This window comes from Bufo bufo, chromosome 6 (assembly GCF_905171765.1).
Source record: "Bufo bufo chromosome 6, aBufBuf1.1, whole genome shotgun sequence".
NCBI classification, from domain to species: Eukaryota; Metazoa; Chordata; class Amphibia; order Anura; family Bufonidae; genus Bufo; species Bufo bufo.
The window spans coordinates 94770490-94792376 of NC_053394.1; the positions used below are offsets into that span (position 1 = coordinate 94770490).

Sequence of the window (21887 nt, forward strand, 5' to 3'; positions counted from 1 at the left end):
GACTGTTATATACAGAAGCAGGCACCTGGATTGTTATATACAGAAGCAGGCACCTGGATTGTTATATACAGAAGCAGGCACCTGGACTGTTATATACAGAAGCAGGCACCTGGACTGTTATATACAGAAGCAGGCACCTGGACTGTTATATACAGAAGCAGGCACCTGGACTGTTATATACAGAAGCAGGCACCTGGACTGTTATATTCAGAAGCAGGCACCTGGACTGTTATATTCAGAAGCAGGCACCTGGACTGTTATATTCAGAAGCAGGCACCTGGACTGTTATATTCAGAAGCAGGCACCTGGACTGTTATATTCAGAAGCAGGCACCTGGACTGTTATATTCAGAAGCAGGCACCTGGACTGTTATATTCAGAAGCAGGCACCTGGACTGTTATATACAGAAGCAGGCACCTGGACTGTTATATACAGAAGCAGGCACCTGGACTGTTATATACAGAAGCAGGCACCTGGACTGTTATATTCAGAAGCAGGCACCTGGACTGTTATATACAGAAGCAGGCACCTGGACTGTTATATTCAGAAGCAGGCACCTGGACTGTTATATACAGAAGCAGGCACCTGGACTGTTATATTCAGAAGCAGGCACCTGGACTGTTATATTCAGAAGCAGGCACCTGGACTGTTATATTCAGAAGCAGGCACCTGGACTGTTATATTCAGAAGCAGGCACCTGGACTGTTATATTCAGAAGCAGGCACCTGGACCGTTATATACAGAAGCAGGCACCTGGACCGTTATATTCAGAAGCAAGCACCTGGACCGTTATATACAGAAGCAAGCACCTGGACCGTTATATACAGAAGCAGGCACCTGGATTGTTATATACAGAAGCAGGCACCTGGACTGTTATATACAGAAGCAAGCACCTGGACTGTGATATACAGAAGCAAGCACCTGGACCGTTATATACAGAAGCAAGCACCTGGACCGTTATATACAGAAGAGGGCACCTGGACTGTTATATACAGAAGAGGGCACCTGGACTGTTATATACAGAAGCGGGCACCTGGACTGTTATATAAAGAATCAGGCACCTTGACTTTTATATAAAGAAGTAAGCACATGGACTGTTATATAAAGAAGAAACAACAAAACAACAACATCTTGCTTGCGCAACTGATTTAGGGGGTTGCCAGGAGTTGGACCCTCACAGATCAGATATTGATGACCTATCCTGAGGACAGGCCATCAATATCAAATTCCAGCCAACCCCTTTAAAATAATCAGAAACATTATATTTTATCAGTGTAAGAAACATCTTTTTCTGTAATGAAATAGTTCTACAAAAATTTTTTTTGTAGGTGTAGCCATAAATGAGGGTATAGACATTAGATTCCCAATTCCTAAATGTTTAGCTAAATGTCTAGTTATGACATTCACATGCACATTCAACTCGGTCACGAGCAGTTTAGCAAGCATCACGTCTCTTTCTTTATTTACGAGGCAGGCTACACAGCAAATTTTTGTAGCGCTACTGATTGAGCAAGATCTTCAGTCCAACTGAATACATTAGGTTATGTACAAACTTGTGGATTGCATCTGCCACTCAATAGTTAAAATCAATTAGAAGCCCTACAAAAAGTTGCAATGTCAGATGGCCTTAGTGGTATCTGTGAATGGTATAGCAGCTCATTCCTATCCACTTGAATAGGAGCCAATGTAGAAGATGGGAGAAGTAGTGGTCCTGATGAGATGTTAGGTCACGGTGTACTCCCTCAGTCTGTTGCTCCCTGGGGATTGGTGCGGAAGGGTGGTTTGAAGAATCAAGCCAGAAGTAAATTAATAAAGGTCTAACTTGTAGTAAATTTAGCAGTAATTTGTACAAAGTGCAATTTATGTCCCCAAATGATGAGGTATAGTGGCTGGCAAAGAGAGAAATAAGGCACCTCTGTTGTACTATCTTGCGGTTGACTCTCTCTTTCAACTTCTGGCTAAAAGCTGTGTGCTGGCACTTGTGTCTGCAGGCCTTTATATATAGCCCTGGCTTGGATATGATTTAGGTGATGGATGTCTGATCCGTAGTCCCTGACTTGCAGCAGGGTCTGTAAAGCTGAGGTCGCTGGTCACTCTGCAGTCTGTAAATGCTGTAGCTTTGATCTAATGCAGGTTTCTAAGACCCTTGGAGACGGGAGCAATTGGACGTGCTTCCTCACACCTCACTGTCCTAGCTACAACTCCCGCTCCTGGCAGTAGGAGCAGCCCACTCCTACCAAGAGGGGAGGAATGGGATTATTTGTCCCATTTCTAATACCAACCAAAGCCAACTGTACCTCATCTGTTGAAAACACATAACAACCTTTGCAGATACCACCGAGTCTGGGGTATGAAGTTGTGCCTGGTAAATAGTGAAGGGGATGTGACCCTTCAATCAGCTAATCAGTTAGGGTGCTAGGAGTCGGACGTCCAACATGAACTAAGGATAACGCTTCGTTATTGTAGTCCTGAAAAGTCTCACATCTCTTGTGCTGCTTCCAAATATACATTTTGCATCACTTCATCAGGTTTTTAAAGATATCAATTTGCAATAACAGCCATCTTTCCTGAATGCAGCTCTGGTGTTTTTTTTTTTTTTTTTTGGTAATGGTAAGTAATGTAATATACTGTAATTAAACTTACTCAACCTTTGTAGAGTATTCTATATAACAACTGCTAATGGCTTTCCATGGTGAACATTTGTTTTAAGTTGGAGATACAATCTAAAGGCCCCACACAATGCTCCTGTCCATAATGCACCCAGGAGAGCAGAAAACAAATCTGCTGCCATCAACCAATTGACAATGACAGACGGCAGGACCCTCATTACATGTCACAATAACCCCCGGCTCCACAGGTTGCTGTAGACATCAGAGAACACAATTCCTTGGTCAGCGCTGCTGAGATCTCTGGGTGAGAAGTTCCTATTTATGGCAATGACGCAGAAGCCTATTGTTTGAAGCACAGTGAAAGTGCGGGAGCGAGGTTACAGAGAAAATAACCATCTCCTCCAGCGAGAACAGCTGTGCACTGCTACTCTTTCAAAAAAGGAAAAGCAAGTTATCTTGATGAGAGACAAAGTAAATAATAGATAATAAATCAGGTTTTTGTTACTGGTGTTATGGTTTACGGTTTTACAAGGCCCATGATGGATCCCACTGACTGTTTGCAATGGATACCTGAGATGATGGAGTGAACAGAGCCCAAAAGGTCTTAAAGGGGCTGTCCAATCCATTTTCAAGTAATGGCCTACCTCAGGGTAGGCCCTCACTATCTGATCGGCGGGGATTCAGCACCCTGTACTAGAGATCGACCTATATTGATTTTTTAGAGCCGATACCGATAATCTGTGAACTTTCAGGCCGATAGCCGATAATTTATACCGATATTTTATATCTCATAATATATATTATATTAGTTGGTAGTTACTGAGGTGGTAGAAATTTTCATTTGGCATTAGTATATTATAAATGTAAATTATAAATTAATAAAGCCCTTAGTTGGTAGTCAATTTATAATTTACATTTATAATATACTAGTGCCAAATGCCAATTTCCACACCATCCCCCCTCCTCACTGACTTTATTAACCCCTATCAGACCTCAGATCAGCCCTTTATTAACCCCTATCAGACCTTTATTAACCCCTATCAGACCTCAGATCAGACCTTTATTAACCCCTATCAGACCTCAGATCAGACCTTTATTAACCCCATATCAGACCTCAGATGAATAAAATAAAAAACTCCTTACCTCTCCTGCGCCGCAGCTCCTCTTCATCTCCAGGTCCGGCGTCTCGCTCCCCTGTCTTCTCCGGCCCGCGTTGCACTGTCACCTGACAGCGTACAGCGTCAGGTCATAGTGCGCACACTACGTCCTGATGCTGTACGGGGTCAGGACAGTGCAGCGCAGGCCCCATCAAAGAAGACCAGGGAGGGTGAGTATCGGAAGCTCTTGCTGCGCTTCTTCCCCGCTCCCGACACCGGATGCATACTAGTGCGCGCTTCCATAATGGAAGTGCTCACTAGTATTCGCTTTATATGCATTATCGGTATATCGGCAAGGTTAGATGCCGATAATGTACAAAATCCTGAATATCGGCCGATAATATCAGTACTTCCGATAATCGGTCGATCCCTACCCTGCACCCTTATCGGTGTGGGACAGCCAATTGGTGGGGGCAGCATGATGGCTCAGTGGTGAGCAGGTCCTGGGTTCGAATTTGACCAAGGACAACATCTGCATGGAGTTTGTATGTTCTCCCGTGTTTGCGTGGGTTTCCTCCGGGTACTCCTTTTTCCTCCCACACTCCAAAGACATACTGATAGGGAACTTAGATTGTGATACTTATGTCTGTAAAGTGCTGTGGAATATAGTAGCGGAGTAACCAGGAGACCACTACAGTCATCACTTATGTAGGTGGACGGGAGTGTGGAGCAGCCTATGGCAGACCACGTTAGGGACCGTCCTTAACCGCCAGATTAAAACTTCACTTTCTCAGTCATTCTTCTGTTAAAACCATCCACTGAGGTATGGTTAAACAGGCTGCCAGGTTTCCTATCTAAAACTGCTGACACATTCCCTTTAAGCATAGCTAATTTCAGTCTGCCTCTTCAGAAGAGCATGCCTCTTAAATGTCATACCGTTAATGCAAGGTCTTCCAGGGATTTAGACATTTTTGGTGTAAATATTACTGATCATTACAATTTACATTTACAGTATATACTTTGAGACATGATTACTAGCCCTCCTTTTGGGTCTATATGGACATACTGCTGCTGCCCAGACAGGCACTGTTTTAGGTATTTTAAGTTGGACACTTAGGAGATATTCACACGTGGCAGATTTGATGATTTCTGAAACGGTTTCATTTATCTAAGACCACGTTCACATCTCCGTTTAGGAGATCCGGCTGGTGTCCAGAAAAAAAAAATTCTTGCACGCAATGGTCTAGTCTGGCCAAAACCCAGCATTTATGCCGGAAATCAGCCGGATCACCGCTAAACCTCATTGCAGTCAATTGGGGATCTGGCGGTGAAATAGAGGATCCGGTAAGGTTTTTTTTCAGCTGAAAGAATAGCATTTGCACTGGACGAGGCAGAAGGATCTCCTAAATGGAGATGTGAAAGCGGCCTAAATAGCCTTTGCAGAAATCCATGTGCTCGCTGTAGATACAAATGGACTAAGGGTACATTCACACTAGTGTTAAAAGAATCCAGCAGGCAGTTCTGTTGCCGGAACTGCCTGCTGGATCCAGAAATCCGTATGCAAACGTTAGACTTATGCACTGAAATACCGGATCCGTCTTTCCGGTATTTAATTGTTTCAAAGCTAGAAAGAACTGCGCATGCGCAGACCGGAAAAACCGGCAATTTCCGGAACACTTGGTACCGGATCTGGCATTAATACATTTCAATGGAAATGAATGCTGGATCTGGCAAGTGCGGTAGTGTTCCGAGATTTTGGCCGGAAAAAATACCGCAGCATGCTGCGGTATTTTGTCGGGTCAAATACCGCACAAGATGCATACTGAACAGATTGCTTTCCATTTAGAATGCATTGGGACAAAACTGATGTGTTTTTTCCCGGTATTGAGACCCTTTACCGTATTTCAACACCGGAAAAGAATAACACTGGGAAAGTACCCTATAATGTAGAAAACTGATTTTTATTAATTTCTGCAAAAAATCTACAACATGTAAATATAACCTAAGATTAATGGAGATCTGCAGATCATTTGCGGCACAGAAGATCACTACACATCACCTTCTATCCAGAGACATTTTGGGGGTTACAATGATCTACACAGTTGTTTCCTATGTGCAGTATAAATGGTGACTGAAGGAGTCTTGGACATTATTCGCTGCTGGACCACAGTGGTCAGAGGAGATGAGCGGGAGACAATCCCAGCATTGACATTAATATACTCAGCTGTCCGACATGTTTGTTCTCTATAGACATAACACTAGATAAAAAAGACTGATCTCAGAGAGCGGGGTGGCCGCAGCAGGAGCCGGTGTAATGCTGTTTACCACAGAGCGGCATAAAACCTTACCGTAATGTATTATGCAGAAGCCCTGACACACAGCAGAGCGACTGCAGCAGTAAATTGCAGTCTTTATCACACCTTCTGTCTGCCCTTAATATCCTGCAGTTTACATTAACAAAACCGGAGACATTGGGCTCATTAGGCAGTCCCTGCAGACACCGGACTGATGGTGGATCTAGCCTGAGTTTTACATCTTGTGCATGTGGGGCGTGTGCACTTATAATAAATTATTGGACGCTCCTCCTGCATTGTGAAAAGATCTGCCTACAAACCCGCTACCTGGATATATTTTTGAGGCAGGGCGGATAAAAATCAATGATTTAAAAAAAATAAAAAATCTTTTTTTTATTTTATTTAAATCTGATTTTTTTTATTTAAGTCTGATTTTTTTTTTAATATAAAATGCTTTTTGAGGAAAATATATTACTATCCAAAGGTTATTCCATCATGAAATAAAGATTCGTTTTTTTAATTATGTAGAATAAGGCTGCATATGTTTATTTTTTTGTTAAATAAATTCCATTAATCCATTCACAATGTGATGCTCTTCCAGAGGTTTTTGTAAGATTATTGGGCAGTTTCTCTGCCTACAAGATATTATCACAGATGCTTGGTTTACTTTTGCAGTTCTCAAAACTGAATTTGACTCAGCAGAGATCACATGCCTCTTCTTCACAGCAAAAATGTTAGAACATGAACAGAGTTGAGAAAAAGACCTTAATCCTAACTTCTACAAACCTATGAATGCAGAATCAACCTAATCAAACTAATATGAAAAGTTGTTATTCTAAAAATCTTCATCTATTAGTCTTTATGTAGAAAACTAGGATTTAAATCAAGCCTTACTGACTAGTGATTTAAATCAAATCCACCCTGTTTTGAGGTGTTTCCATCAGAAATAATACAAGTTGCATGCAACTTCATTATTTTTTGGAGGGGTGACCTGCGTGTGTGACAATATTCTGCTGCCCTTTATCTATGGCTACAATCTAAGGCTACTTTCACACTAGCGTTTGGGTGCCCGCTTGTGAGCTCCGTTTGAAGGGGCTCACAAGCGGCCCCGAAAGCATCCGTCCAGCCCTAATGCATTCTGAGTGGACGCGGATCCGCTCAGAATGCATCAGTCTGCCATCGTTCAGCCTCCGCTCTGCTCAGCAAGCGGACACCTGAACGCTGCTTGCAGCGTTCGGGTGTCCGCCTGGCCATACGGAGGCAAGCGGATCTGTCCAGACTTACAATGGAAGTCAATGGGGACGGATCCGCTTGAAGATGACACCATATGGCTCAATCTTCAAACGGATCCGTCCCCCATTGACTTTCAATGTAAAGTCTGGACGGATCCGTCTGAAGCTACTTTCACACTTAGAATTTTTTCTACAATATAATGCAGACGGATCCGTTCTGAACGGATCCCAAGTCTGCATTATATGAGCGGATCCGTCTGGGCAGACATCGGAGCTCTGAACGGTAGTGTGAAAGTAGCCTAAGGCCTCTTTCACAGGTTAGTGAATCCCGAACGTGTGCTGTCCATGGAGACCACTGACAGCTCCCGCATCCACTGTCCTTAAAGGGCATCTTCATACCTATGAAACTGGCTGACCTGTTACATGTGCACTTGGCAGCTGAAGGCTTCTGTGTCGATCGCATGTTCATATGTGTCCGCATTGCTGAGAAAAATGATGTTTAAATATAGGCACATGGGCCTCTAGGAGCAACAGGGGCGTTGTCTTTATACCTAGAGGCTCTGCTCTGGCACACCTTCTCCACTCTGAATGACAGAGGCAGGCAGTGTAAACATCATCATGCCTGGTCCTGTCAATCAAAATGGAGAGTGTGCAGAGGTTGCAGAGAGAGCTGAGCTCTAGGTGGAACGGTAACGCTCCCATTGTTCTTAGAGTTTCATTTGCATATATAAAACCATCAGTTTTCTCAGCAGTGCGGACACATATGGACATGGGACCAACACAAATACCTTCAGCTGCCAAGAGCACATGTAACAGGTCAGTCAGTGTCATAGGCACAAATCTGCTGACAGATGCCGTTTAATGTGCGTATTCAAACATCAACAATTAATCCACAATTACCGATCCCTCACGCACATTGTAGTCTATGGGTCGGTAAAAACCACAGACACAACAGGGATACCATCCATGTTCGGTCAGTGGTTTTCATGGATCATTGCTAGAAGATGCTCTGGAAACTCAATTACAGGTTAGCAGTGTCCGTGGAATACTGATGAAACACGGAGGGCAAAAAACGGACACATGGACCAAGCATGGATCCTTCATGGACATCTTTACAGTTAAAACTCTGACCACCTTGTCACGGATATCATCACAGACCAGGTCGTGTGAAAGAGGCCAAACTCAATAGCTGCTTGGTGACCTGTCCACATATCTCCCGGCAATATGGAAAGAACCTGCAACGTAGCATGTGCAATGTGTCACCGCCAAGACAATGTGTGACACGTAGGCCTAATGGAGCGCCGCTTACTGAAAGAGCAGCTATGGAGGATCATCAGCAGCTTTACATTTCGGAAGCCTTTAGATATCAGCCAGAGTAAATGCAACAAAAACAGCCCTGCAAGGATACCCAAAGTCTTACCAGAGATGACAGCACAGCACACCTAAATATTAATCATGGCAAAACCGTTATTTCTATCCACTGCTGGGAAATTATCTGAGCTGCTTCCTGAGAAGTCTCCAATATAACAGGAATTATCCTGAAAATAAACTACTGGGGCATCGGTCACTCTCCAGTCTCTATGGGAAGCACCACTAGGTCACTCTGTGATAGAAATAATATGTATGTCACAGGGCGCCGGCTTCGCGCTCCTTCCCTTCGGTGCCGCCGGAGCCCTGCAATAACTTCAGAGCAGAAACATGCGCTGCGTCGTCTCCAGGGCAACGGGGGCGGAGAGGACCCGGCTGCGCACGCCTCCCTTGCGTGGTCAGCAACCTCCAATCCCACAGTTTCGGCGAAAAGTCTGAGTGCCGAACTGAGCACTCGGCGCTAAGCAGATGCAGGGGGATGAGTCATGTGACGCTGGCCACGCCACATGACTCCCCTCTCCTCTATTTAACAGGCAGCCTGCTGGCCACAGGTTGCCTGTGATTAAGGTCCTATACCTTGTGTATATTCCATTGGCATTTTACTCGCTATTTGTATTTCGGCCTGTTACTTGACTTCGTCTCTTGCTTGCTCCTATTGTACTTTTGCATCTCCTGGTATTTGACTTCGGCTTGACTTTGACCTGTCCTCACTTGCTCCCTGTGTTATACTTGCTCCTCCTTGTTTTGACCTTGCTAGTTCGACCTCTCTTTGTTTGTCTTTCCGCACTTACGCAGGCTAGGGATCGCCGCCCAGTTGCGCTCCGCTGCCTAGGATGGGTAAGTAGGCAGGGACAGAGGAGTGGGTGGAGTCAGTTTGCACCTTCCCTATTCCCCTTCTCGTGACAACGTAATGGCCACAGTCAGTGAAATCTAAAGGGATAATGTATGGCACCCTAAGGTTTCATCTCACCATGGAGATGGGGGCTGTAGGGTTAGGTTACACACAGTCCTTACCTCACCGGCGTGCTGCAGCTGCTCTGCAAAGTCCTGAATCCGCATTATGGGACTGTTTCTGAAAAACAAAAAAGGATCCAAGATAAATATAATGTCCTAGATGTTATCATGAAAGTGATAAGCTACAGGGTTAATACAGGAATCAGTCACTTGTCTAAATATGAAATCATTCTGCCAGATCGAAAGAACACGTACCAAGATCACGGCCACTCCGGTGTATTTCAGGGGCAGGAATTTTAGGGTGAAAAATTCAAAAGATAAAAAAAACCTAAAATCAACTTTGACAGTTTCCAGAGATCCTAAACTTCCCTTAAAGAGGTTATCCCACATGATGAATGTAGAAATATGACAATTAGACATCATAGGATGCAGGATAGTCTCTTTTAAACAATCATAGAACCAGCCTTGTACCTCACATGGATCCAGAGATCTCCTCATTCATTGCTCTGCTAGCTTTATTTCAAGCTGGCAATTTAGGGGGCATGCGCTTTCTGCTGCAGCTGTGCTTCCATCTCCGTGAGAAGGACAGAAATTACAACAACAAAAAAAGCAAACAGCAGGTGGCGCCATACAGATAGATTTCATGGAATAACTCACTGGCTATACTAAATATTTAATTACATGCAATTACAAAAGTATTCAGATCCAGGTGCTGGTTTAAAAAATGTAGAATATTTTATAGGACAAATATTTTCATAGGACAATTAAGTCTGTCTGAGATCTGTGAGTTGCTCTGCACACAAATTCTGACTAGTTCCACTAATCATCCCTTTTTTCAGCAATCGTTTGGAGACGATTTGTGACTGTGCATACACTAACATTAATTGTCTACTGCTCTTGGTGCCCTAAAAGGAACTTCTAATGAGACATACAGATTTAAATCTTACAGGGACCCTGTGATCACATACCAAGATCCTAAACTGGCACCACAACATTGTAAAAGGTTTGTAGAGGTGTCTCTCTTTAACCACCTCAGCCCCCAGTGCTTAAACACCCTGAAAGACCAGGCCACTTTTTACACTTCTGACCTACACTACTTTCACCGTTTATTGCTCGGTCATGCAACTTACCACCCAAATGAATTTTACCTCCTTTTCTTCTCACTAATAGAGCTTTCATTTGGTGGTATTTCATTGCTGCTGACATTTTTACTTTTTTTGTTATTAATCGAAATTTAACGATTTTTTTGCAAAAAAATGACATTTTTCACTTTCAGTTGTAAAATTTTGCAAAAAAAACGACATCCATATATAAATTTTGCTCTAAATTTATTGTTCTACATGTCTTTGATAAAAAAAAAATGTTTGGGTAAAAAAAAAATGGTTTGGGTAAAAGTTATAGCGTTTACAAACTATGGTACAAAAATGTGAATTTCCGCTTTTTGAAGCAGCTCTGACTTTCTGAGCACCCATCATGTTTCCTGAGGTTCTACAATGCCCAGACAGTACAAACACCCCACAAATGACCCCATTTCGGAAAGTACACACCCTAAGGTATTCGATGATGGGCATAGTGAGTTCATAGAACTTTTTATTTTTTGTCACAAGTTAGCGGAAAATGATGATTTTTTTTTCTTTTTTTTTTTTTCATACAAAGTCTCATATTCCACTAACTTGTGACAAAAAAATAAAAACTTCTATGAACTCACTATGCCCATCACGAAATACCTTGGGGTCTCTTCTTTCCAAAATGGGGTCACTTGTGGGGTAGTTATACTGCCCTGGCATTCTAGGGGCCCAAATGTGTGGTAAGGAGTTTGAAATCAAATTCTGTAAAAAATGACCTGTGAAATCCGAAAGGTGCTCTTTGGAATATGGGCCCCTTTGCCCACCTAGGCTGCAAAAAAGTGTCACACATCTGGTATCTCTGTATTCAGGAGAAGTTGAGGAATGTGTTTTGGGGTGTCTTTTTACATATACCCATGCTGGGTGAGATAAATATCTTGGTCAAATGCCAACTTTGTATAAAAAAATGGGAAAAGTTGTCTTTTGCCAAGATATTTCTCTCACCCAGCAGGGGTATATGTAAAATGACACCCCAAAACACATTCCCCACCTTCTCCTGAGTACGGAGATACCAGATGTGTGACACTTTTTTGCAGCCTAGGTGGGCAAAGGGGCCCATATTCCAAAGAGCACCTTTCGGATTTCACAGGTCATTTTTTACAGAATTTGATTTCAAACTCCTTACCACACATTTGGGCCCCTAGAATGCCAGGGCAGTATAACTACCCCACAAGTGACCCCATTTTGGAAAGAAGAGACCCCAAGGTATTCGCTGATGGGCATAGTGAGTTCATGGAAGTTTTTATTTTTTGTCACAAGTTAGTGGAATATGAGACTTTTTTTTTTTTTTTTTTTCATACAAAATCAGCATTTTCCACTAACTTGTGACAAAAAATAAAAAATTCTAGGAACTCGCCATGCCCCTCACGGAATACCTTGGGGTGTCTTCTTTCCAAAATGGGGTCACTTGTGGGGTAGTTATACTGCCCTGGCATTTTCCAGGGGCCCTAATGTGTGGTAAGTAGGTAAATGACCTGTGAAATCCTAAAGGTGCTCTTTGGAATATGGGCCCCTTTGCCCACCTAGGCTGCAAAAAAGTGTCACACATGTGGTATCGCCGTATTCAGGAGAAGTTGGGGAATGTGTTTTGGGGTGTCATTTTACATATACCCCTGCTGGGTGAGAGAAATATCTTGGCAAAAGACAACTTTTCCCATTTTTTTATACAAAGTTGGCATTTGACCAAGATATTTCTCTCACCCAGCATGGGTATATGTAAAATGACACCCCAAAACACATTCCCCAACTTCTCCTGAGTACGGCGATACCAGATGTGTGACACTTTTTTGCAGCCTAGATGCGCAAAGGTGCCCAAATTCCTTTTAGGAGGGCATTTTTAGACATTTGGATACCAGACTTCTTCTCACGCTTTGGGGCCCCTAGAATGCCAGGGCAGTATAAATACCCCACATGTGACCCCATTTTGGAAAGAAGACACCCCAAGGTATTCAATGAGGGGCATGGCGAGTTCATAGAAATTTTTTTTTTTTGGCACAAGTTAGCGGAAATTGATATTTTTTTCTCACAAAGTCTCCCGTTCCGCTAACTTGGGACAAAAATTTCAATCTTTCATGGACTCAATATGCCCCTCACGGAATACCTGGGGGTGTCTTCTTTCCGAAATGGGGTCACATGTGGGGTATTTATACTGCCCTGGCATTCTAGGGGCCCTAAAGCGTGAGAAGAAGTCTGGAATATAAATGTCTAAAAAATTTTACGCATTTGGTTTCCGTGAGGGGTATGGTGAGTTCATGTGAGATTTTATTTTTTGACACAAGTTAGTGGAATATGAGACTTTGTAAGAAAAAAAAATAATAATTCCGCTAACTTGGGCCAAAAAAATTTCTGAATGGAGCCTTACAGAGGGTGATCAATGACAGGGGGGTGATCAATGACAGGGGGGGTGATCAATGACAGGGGGGTGATCAATGACAGGGGGGTGATCAGGGAGTCTATATGGGGTGATCACCACAGTCATTGATCATGCCCCTGTAAGGCTTCATTCAGACGTCCGGATGCGTTTTGCGGATCCGATCCATCTATCAGTGGATCCGTAAAAATCATGCGGACGTCTGAATGGAGCTTTACAGGGGGGTTATCAATGACAGGGGTGTAATCAATGACAGGGGGGTGATCAGGGAGTCTATATGGGGTGATCACCACAGTCATTGATCATGCCCCTCTAAGGCTTCATTCAGACGTCCGGATGCGTTTTGCGGATCCGATCCATCTATCAGTGGATCCGTAAAAATCATGCGGACGTCTGAATGGAGCTTTACAGGGGGGTAATCAATGACAGGGGGGTGATCAGGGAGTCTATATGGGGTGATCACCACAGTCATTGATCACGCCCCTGTAAGGCTTCATTCAGACGTCCGGATGCGTTTTGCGGATCTGATCCATCTATCAGTGGATCCGTAAAAATCATGCGGACGTCTGAATGGAGCTTTACAGGGGGGTAATCAATGACAGGGGGGTAATCAATGACAGGGGGGTGATCAGGGAGTCTATATGGGGTGATCACCACAGTCATTGATCACGCCCCTGTAAGGCTTCATTCAGACGTCCGGATGCATTTTGCGGATCCGATCCATCTATCAGTGGATCCGTAAAAATCATGCGGACGTCTGAATGGAGCTTTACAGGGGGGTAATCAATGACAGGGGGATGATCAGGGAGTCTATATGGGGTGATCACCACAGTCATTGATCATGCCCCTGTAAGGCTTCATTCAGACGTCTGGATGCGTTTTGCGGATCCGATCCATCTATCAGTGGATCCGTAAAAATCATGCGGACATCTGAATGGAGCTTTACAGGGGGGTAATCAATGACAGGGGGGTAATCAATGACAGGGGGGTGATCAGGGAGTCTATATGGGGTGATCACCACAGTCATTGATCACGCCCCTGTAAGGCTTCATTCAGAAGTCCGGATGCGTTTTGCGGATCCAATCCATCTATCAGTGGATCCGTAAAAATCATGCGGACGTCTGAATGGAGCTTTACAGGGGGTTGATCAATGACAGGGGGGTAATCAATGACAGGGGGGTGATCAGGGAGTCTATATGGGGTGATCGGGGGCTAATAAGGGGTTAATAAGTGACGGGGGGGTGTAGTGTAGTGTAGTGGTGCTTGGTGCTACTTTACTGAGCTACCTGTGTCCTCTGGTGGTCGATCCAAACAAAGGGGACCACCAGAGGACCAGGTAGCAGGTATATTAGACGCTGTTATCATAACAGCGTCTAATATACCTGTTAGGGGTTAAAAAAAACACATCTCCAGCCTGCCAGCGAACGATCGCCGCTGGCAGGCTGGAGATCAACTCTTTTACCTTCCGTTCCTGTGAGCGCGCGCGCCTGTGTGCGCGCGTTCACAGGAAATCTTGCATCTCGCGTCTCGCGAGATGACGCATATATGCGTGACTCTGCGCAGGGCTGCCACCTCCGGAACGCGATCCTGCGTTAGGCGGTCCGGAGGTGGTTAAATCGTAAGAGTAAAAAAGGAATAAAAAAAATTGTTATCAGATGGTATGCGCTGCCTCTGAATAGTCATGTGGGCTATCCTCATCTCAGGAACATTCATACAGTCCTGGCTTGCAAGCCAGCTCCAGCACATGCACAGTGAAGGGAGGTAGGCTCCCCTTGGCCAGAACTGCATGACTGCTCCTGAGATGGGGACCACCTACATGACTATTCACAGGCTGAAGTGATATATTAGTGCAATTGTCTGTATTATGTATGTATACCTCTTCTCATATGTACAGCGCTATGGAATGAATGGCGCTTTAATAATAAATAATAATAATAATATATTACAAACTTATATAACGCTATGGGGGCAGTCACCTTATTACAGCCCGCTACGTGCTTACATTTCTCAGATATGTTTGCTGCTGATCAGCCAGAGAGTGCATTACAGTCATAGTATGTAAAATAATGAAATAATGCCACTGACAGAGAGTGCCTATCATCAAGGGCAGACTGGGAAAAACGAAAAGCGGCCTCATGTTGTAGGCGGGTGCAAATTCGCAGAAGGCAGGCCAACACAAGTTGGCAGAGTAAGGAATACCATATAATACCAGCACAATATACTGCCCCAGCAAAACCACACAGTGCAGCACAAAATACCTCCCCAGAAGCTGCCCCTCTGTGGTGGCCAATATCAGCTGCCATGTTCTGTCCTGTTACTCCATTTGTCTCAGGATGGAAATACAGTTGTATTAAGGAGTCGGGAGGTCAACTGTGTCCGCTGGGCAGGTACATAAATAATATTTGATGCTCCCAGTGTTAATTCAATCTGGGAGCATGAGATCACTTGGCTGGTAGTCATCGGCACACCAGGAAGTTTTCCTGTAGGGTCTATATACACACATATAAAATTGTGACACAGTGAGAGGTTTAGTCTGGGAAAACAGGTATTTTCCTCCCAGCATGTGCTGCTGGGCTGATTTACTGGTTTTGGCAGCACCTGGCTGTCCTTAAATAGGCAGCTGGGCTCAGAAGCCATGTCTCTGTGTTGGGATCTGGGAGTCTTGTGTCTGGATGAAGGCTTGCTACCTGTTTGGCATGAACACAGGTTGGTGCTGCTATGAGCAAGGACTCTTTGAGGCAGAATTGCCACATGGTGTGAATTACCACCAACACCGCAAGCTGACTTTTTGTTTGAATATGACGGCTTGTTATGTCACTTGTCTAAAGTGTGAATAAAACACTGAACTGTTTGATCCAAAGAACTTGTTGCCTTTCTACTGCGTCCGCTAATCCTGTCTACCAGAGCGAGTCCCCACAATATTTATATATATATATATTTATTTATTTATTTTTCTTCTACAAGAGATCACAGCACTCCAATCCCAATACTGGTAAACCGTTTATTTTCAAGTGTCCATAAACATGAGACGATTTAGCTCAATCATAAAAAAAAAGCTCCAGGTGGGAGCTGAAACGTCGCATATTGTTGGACACTTGAAAATAAATTAACAGTTTTCCAGTATTGCGGTTTGAGTGCTGTGAATTTCTGTAGAACTTATTTCTTTGACTTGTGGGTCAGGGTTCAGATTGCAGGCACCATTTTTACACATTGTCAGCTCCAGTATTGCTGCATTATATATATATATCATATAGTCTAAAAAAGGACAAAAACAGGATTCAGCGAGTTTCTCTGAATGGAATGTGGATTGACCTACTGAGTTTAATGGGTCCACATGTCTGTGTGCAGCTGAATATCTTAAGATGCAAGATACATACATGTATATACAGTGGGTTAAAGTATGTATACAAATGATACACCTACAGCCTACCTGTAAGACTAGTAATATCGCAGGTATAATAATAATCTAGTAATACTCTTGAAGCATAAAAGACATAACTCTGTGCAGGAGATGAGCAGTATATAAAAGTTCTATGGGTCACCTGTGATGATGTACGGTATTCTAGGAGAAGAGCTCTTCATCAGCGGAGCGGAGTGCAGCCGGTGACTTAACACAGGAGTCAAGCACAGATCTCCACAGATACCAGGCTTATTTGCTGGAGCTCAGTCACATGCTGTTTTATGTCAACACATTTGTTGATAGTGGTGATTGACTGTGTGTTTAGTGTAATAAAAAGTGAAGAGCTCCTATAAAGCCTTAAAGGGGTTGTGTCACTTCAGCAAGTGGCATTTATCATGTAGAGAAAGTTAATACAGGGCACTTAGGCTACTTTCACACTTGCGGTAGCCTTTTCCGGCAGGGAACAACCTGCCGGATCAGTGCTACCGGAAGTCCGCTCCGGCCCCATTCACAGCAGGGCAAACATGGCGAGAGGTGGCCGGACAAAAACCGCAGCATGCTGTAGTTTTATTCCGGCCACTCCTCGGCATGTTTGCCGTGCTGCGGCCAGACCTCCGGCTCGCCCCCATTACAGTGAATAGGGCCGGCGTGGACTTCCGGCGGCACGGTGCACTAGCGGTAGCACCAAGGCCAGCGTTAGGGGGAGCAAACTGGGCAATTGCCCGGGGCCCCCTGCTTCAGTGCTGCTGTTCAGCTGAACGTCCCTTGGACGGGCGGACAGCTGAAAAGCTGCATTTTCCAATGCAGTGTAAGGCCCCCTCCCTGTACACATAACACAAGTCATTACCAGTGCTGCTCTGCAAACAGACAGCTCCAGACACCAGCAACACTCTTCTACTGGAGCTGTAGGACCTGCCGTGAGGAGAAGAAGGAGGAGGAGGAGGAGGAGGAGAAGGAGGAGAAGGAAGAGGAAGAGGAGGAGGAGGAGGAGGAGGAGGAGGAGGAGGAGGAGGAGGAGGAGGAGGAAGAGGAAGAGGAAGAGGAAGAGGAAAAGGAAAAGGAAGAGGAAGAGGAAGAAGAAGAAGACCAGTGATGCATGGGAAGAAGTGAAGGATTCAATGTAAGTGCCAGGGAAGTGCTGGGAGTTGTAGTCCTCTCCTCTTATACTTCCTGTTATGTAATATCAGAGTACATTACAAGAGGAGGTAAAACAGATAACTACAACTCTCAGCATGTCCAGGCCATTATTATGTAATATCAGGGTACATAACACCACCCTGGATATGCTGGGCCTTAAGCCTGTGAGGCATTAGAACAGCACAAGAAGCCGCAATGACATCAACGTGACCTCCTGCGCTGGGTCTCGCATGACATGACCGCGTGAGAACCAGAGCAGGAGTGGTGATGTCATTGGGACTGGATGCATCAGGACGCAGCAACACCAGCCACAGATAAAACTGTGGTCTGCATCACAGACAGCGGAGGGGAAAATGGGAGGCAGGTGTTTTTTTATACTAAATGTCCGCACTGCTGGGAGCACCAGGGAAGGGGGGAAGGAGATCCTTATACACTGCTCAAAAAAATAAAGGGAACACTTAAACAACACAATGTAACTCCAAGTCAATCACACTTCTGTGAAATCAAACTGTCCACTTAGGAAGCAACACTGAGTGACAATCAATTTCACATGCTGTTGTGCAAATGGGATAGACAACAGGTGGAAATTATAGGCAATTAGCAAGAAACCCACAATAAAGGAGTGGTTCTGCAGGTGGTGACCACAGACCACTTCTCAGTTCCTATGCTTCCTGGCTGATGTTTTGGTCACTTTTGAATGCTGGCGGTGCTTTCACTCTAGTGGTAGCATGAGACGGAGTCTACAACCCACACAAGTGGATCAGGTAGTGCAGCTTATCCAGGATGGCACATCAATGCGAGCTGTGGCAAGAAGGTTTGCTGTGTCTTGTCAGCGTAGTGTCCAGAGCATGGAGGCGCTACCAGGAGACAGGCCAGTACATCAGGAGACGTGGAGGAAGCCGTAGGAGGGCAACAACCCAGCAGCAGGACCGCTACCTCCGCCTTTGTGCAAGGAGGAACAAGAGGAGCACTGCCAGAGCCCTGCAAAATGACCTCCAGCAGGCCACAAATGTGCATGTGTCTGCTCAAACGGTTAGAAACAGACTCCATGAGGGTCATATGAGGGCCCGACGTCCACAGGTGGGGGTTGTGCTTACAGCCCAACACCGTGCAGGACGTTTGGCATTTGCCAGAGAACACCAAGATTGGCAAATTCGCCACTGGCGCCCTGTGCTCTTCACAGATGAAAGCAGGTTCACACTGAGCACATGTGACAGACGTGACAGTCTTGAGACGCCGTGGAGAACGTTCTGCTGCCTGCAACATCCTCCAGCATGACCGGTTTGGCATTGGGTCAGTAATGGTGTGGGGTGGCATTTCTTTGGAGGGCCGCACAGCCCTCCATGTGCTCGCCAGAGGTAGCCTGACTGCCATTATGTACCAAGATGAGATCCTCAGACCCCTTGTGAGACCATATGCTGGTGCGGTTGGCCCTGGGTTCCTCCTAATGCAAGACAATGCTAGACCTCATGTGGCTAGAGTGTGTCAGCAGTTCCTGCAAGACGAAGGCATTGATGCTATGGACTGGCCCGCCCGTTCCCCAGACCTGAATCCAATTGAGCACATCTGGGACATCATGTCTCGCTCTATCCACCAACGTGACGTTGCACCACAGACTGTCCAGGAGTTGACAGATGCTTTAGTCCAGGTCTGGGAGGAGATCCCTCAGGAGACCGTCCGCCACCTCATCAGGAGCATGCACAGGCATTGTAGGGAGGTCATACAGGCACGTGGAGGCCACACACACTACTGAGCCTCATTTTGACTTGTTTTAAGGACAGTACATCAAAGTTGGATCAGCCTGTAGTGTGTTTTTCCACTTTAATTTTGAGTGTGACTCCAAATCCAGACCTCCATGGGTTGAAAAATGTGATTTCCATTTTTAATTTTTGTGTGATTTTGTTGTCAGCACATTCAACTATGTAAAGAACAAAGTATTTCAGAAGAATATTTAATTAATTCAGATCTAGGATGTGTTATTTTTGTGTTCCCTTTATTTTTTTGAGCAGTGTATATACCTTGTACTACTGGGGAGGAATGGAGGAGCATTATATACTGGCACTACGGGGGAACATTATATACATATATATTGGCACTATGGGGGGAGCATTATATATTAGAACTAGTGGGGAGCACTACAGGGGGACATTAGAGCCACTGGGAACATTATGGTTTATATTACTACTGTAAGGGCACCCGGCACCCCTGACGATCAGCTGTTTGAGGAGACGGCGTGCGCTGTGCGCACGTGCCGTCTCTTTTCTCTCTTCCTGCTCACTGCTGTATGTCTATGGGACAGCAGCATGGACAGAAAGCGTCTTCTGCTCAAACAGCTGATCGGCGGGGGTGTCAGGTGTTGGACGTCGGACTGTGCTTTTAGCACATTATTACAAGATTTGGGACCCCACTTTTGATTTTGCCCAGCGCCACATTTTGGCTAAAACTGGCCCTGGGTAGGACGGATCCTCCAGGCTGTTCCCCTACGTAGAAAATGGTCTAAATGTAAGACAGCAAGGAAGCTGTCTTACATTTAGAATTGGCAGTGGATACGCCGAAGTTATGTAGAGGCCAGAGCCTCTACATAACTTCAGCGATCCCCCGCCAGCGGAGGGGCTTATTAAGACTGGTGTCTAAAACGCTGGTCTTAATAAATGACCCCCATAGTTTGTATGTTCTCATTCATTTGTAGGTTGCTTAGCTCATACCAGCCAAACCAGAGAATCATCTACAGACAGCACTGTTCCAGGGTTCTTGACCCTCATCAGTACAGAGCAGGGTCCTGATGAGGGGTCTTAGGCGCAGTTCAGGGGGACAAGCCCCGTCTATGAATGAGTCTCGTCGTTGGACCACTGCCTGAAAATAAGTCTCCATATACCACCACTTCAATTAAAGTCAGAACCTCCCAAAGCTATTTCTAAGTTGAAAAAGGGACCACTACTCAGATTACTATTTTGTTGGACTGACAGCACTTGTGCGGACTACTATCCTAAAAGTATAGACTGACACTGAGCTGAAAATGGTTTTAAAATATAAATATAGTTCATTCTTGGAATTCACAATGAAGGTAAGTACTTAAGTGTTCATTCTGCAGTTCTACCTCTAGATTGCCTTTATAATTTGGTCCCCATTCTATGCAATACATAGCATTATAATATTCAGCAGCATTGTACCTTCGGCAGTATTATTGTAACACGAAAAAAAAAAAAAAAATAAGCCTCAAAAAACAATATTACACAGCCCGCTCTAATTGAACAACAACCTATACAAAATCTCTATAACAGGGAAAAAAGGAGGACTCAAAACCTTGTATATAAAAAGTATTATATTCTTTATTGCAGCATATATAAATATATAGACATAAATCATGTAAAATGAGGGAAAAAACATCTAGATATTGAGCAATGTCCACAAACGCTGTGCTGAGTATGGATCCCAAAGCACCCACATAGCTCCCACAAAAGATGTACATAACACAAAAATAGGCAAACCTGTGCAAATCAGGAAATAATGATATCAGATCTACATAGCAAACCTAATGCTACGGAGGGGGATGAAGTAACATACCCACTCAAAGGGTTGACCACCCCTAAGTCATTGTAGGACCTGGAGAAACATAAGGGGGGGGGGGACACAAATAAATATGACAAAAACAGAGGTCAGGACAATAACTAACCTGTGGACATGTTTGAGGGAGTGTGGGGGAAGAGGTCCAAGAACACACCTCAATGTGCGTTTCACCTTGGCTTCGTCAGGAGGCTCCTGATATTATTTGGACTGGTACAGGCTTACCTTTGTGTTATGTACATGTATTTCCATCTTTTGTGGGAGCTATGTGGGTCCTTTGGAATCCATACTAAGTATGGCGTTTGTGGACATTGCTCCATATCTAGATGGAGATTTTTTCCCCATTTTACATGATTTATGTCTACTTATTTATTTATATATGCTGCAATAAAGAATATAATACTTTTTATGTACAAGGTTTCAGTCCTGCTTATTTTTTTCCCTGTTATAGGGTTTTTGTATAGAATTATTGGAACACGCAGCCAATACAGATTTCACCTTAGCCAGCCTGTGACTGTTATACGGTAGGTAACAAATATGTAGACCTTACCCTTTACCTTTCTTAACCAGAGGTTTGCTAATTTGTGTCTATATTAAACTAGGATAATTATTACCGTGTACTATATAATGTCATTAAAGGGTAACTAACTTAAGACATGATATACTGGTGACCTGTCATGGTGATTGAATGATGGGGGCCTTGGGACTATTCTCCCATATAACCTGAGGCACTTCAA

At 44.4% G+C, this 21887-nt stretch overlaps 1 protein-coding gene across 4 annotated transcripts in view; it reads right to left on the minus strand.

The window, feature by feature from the left end:
• FAM13C (family with sequence similarity 13 member C) overlaps positions 1 to 21887 on the minus strand; it is a 187337-nt gene that overhangs the window by 49522 nt on the left and 115928 nt on the right. For all 4 annotated transcript variants that reach the window (XM_040438223.1, XM_040438222.1, XM_040438224.1 and 1 more), the window contains exon 5: positions 9615 to 9672. In XM_040438223.1, the coding sequence (XP_040294157.1) occupies positions 9615 to 9672 (58 nt within the window). The remainder of the gene's footprint in view (positions 1 to 9614; positions 9673 to 21887) is intronic.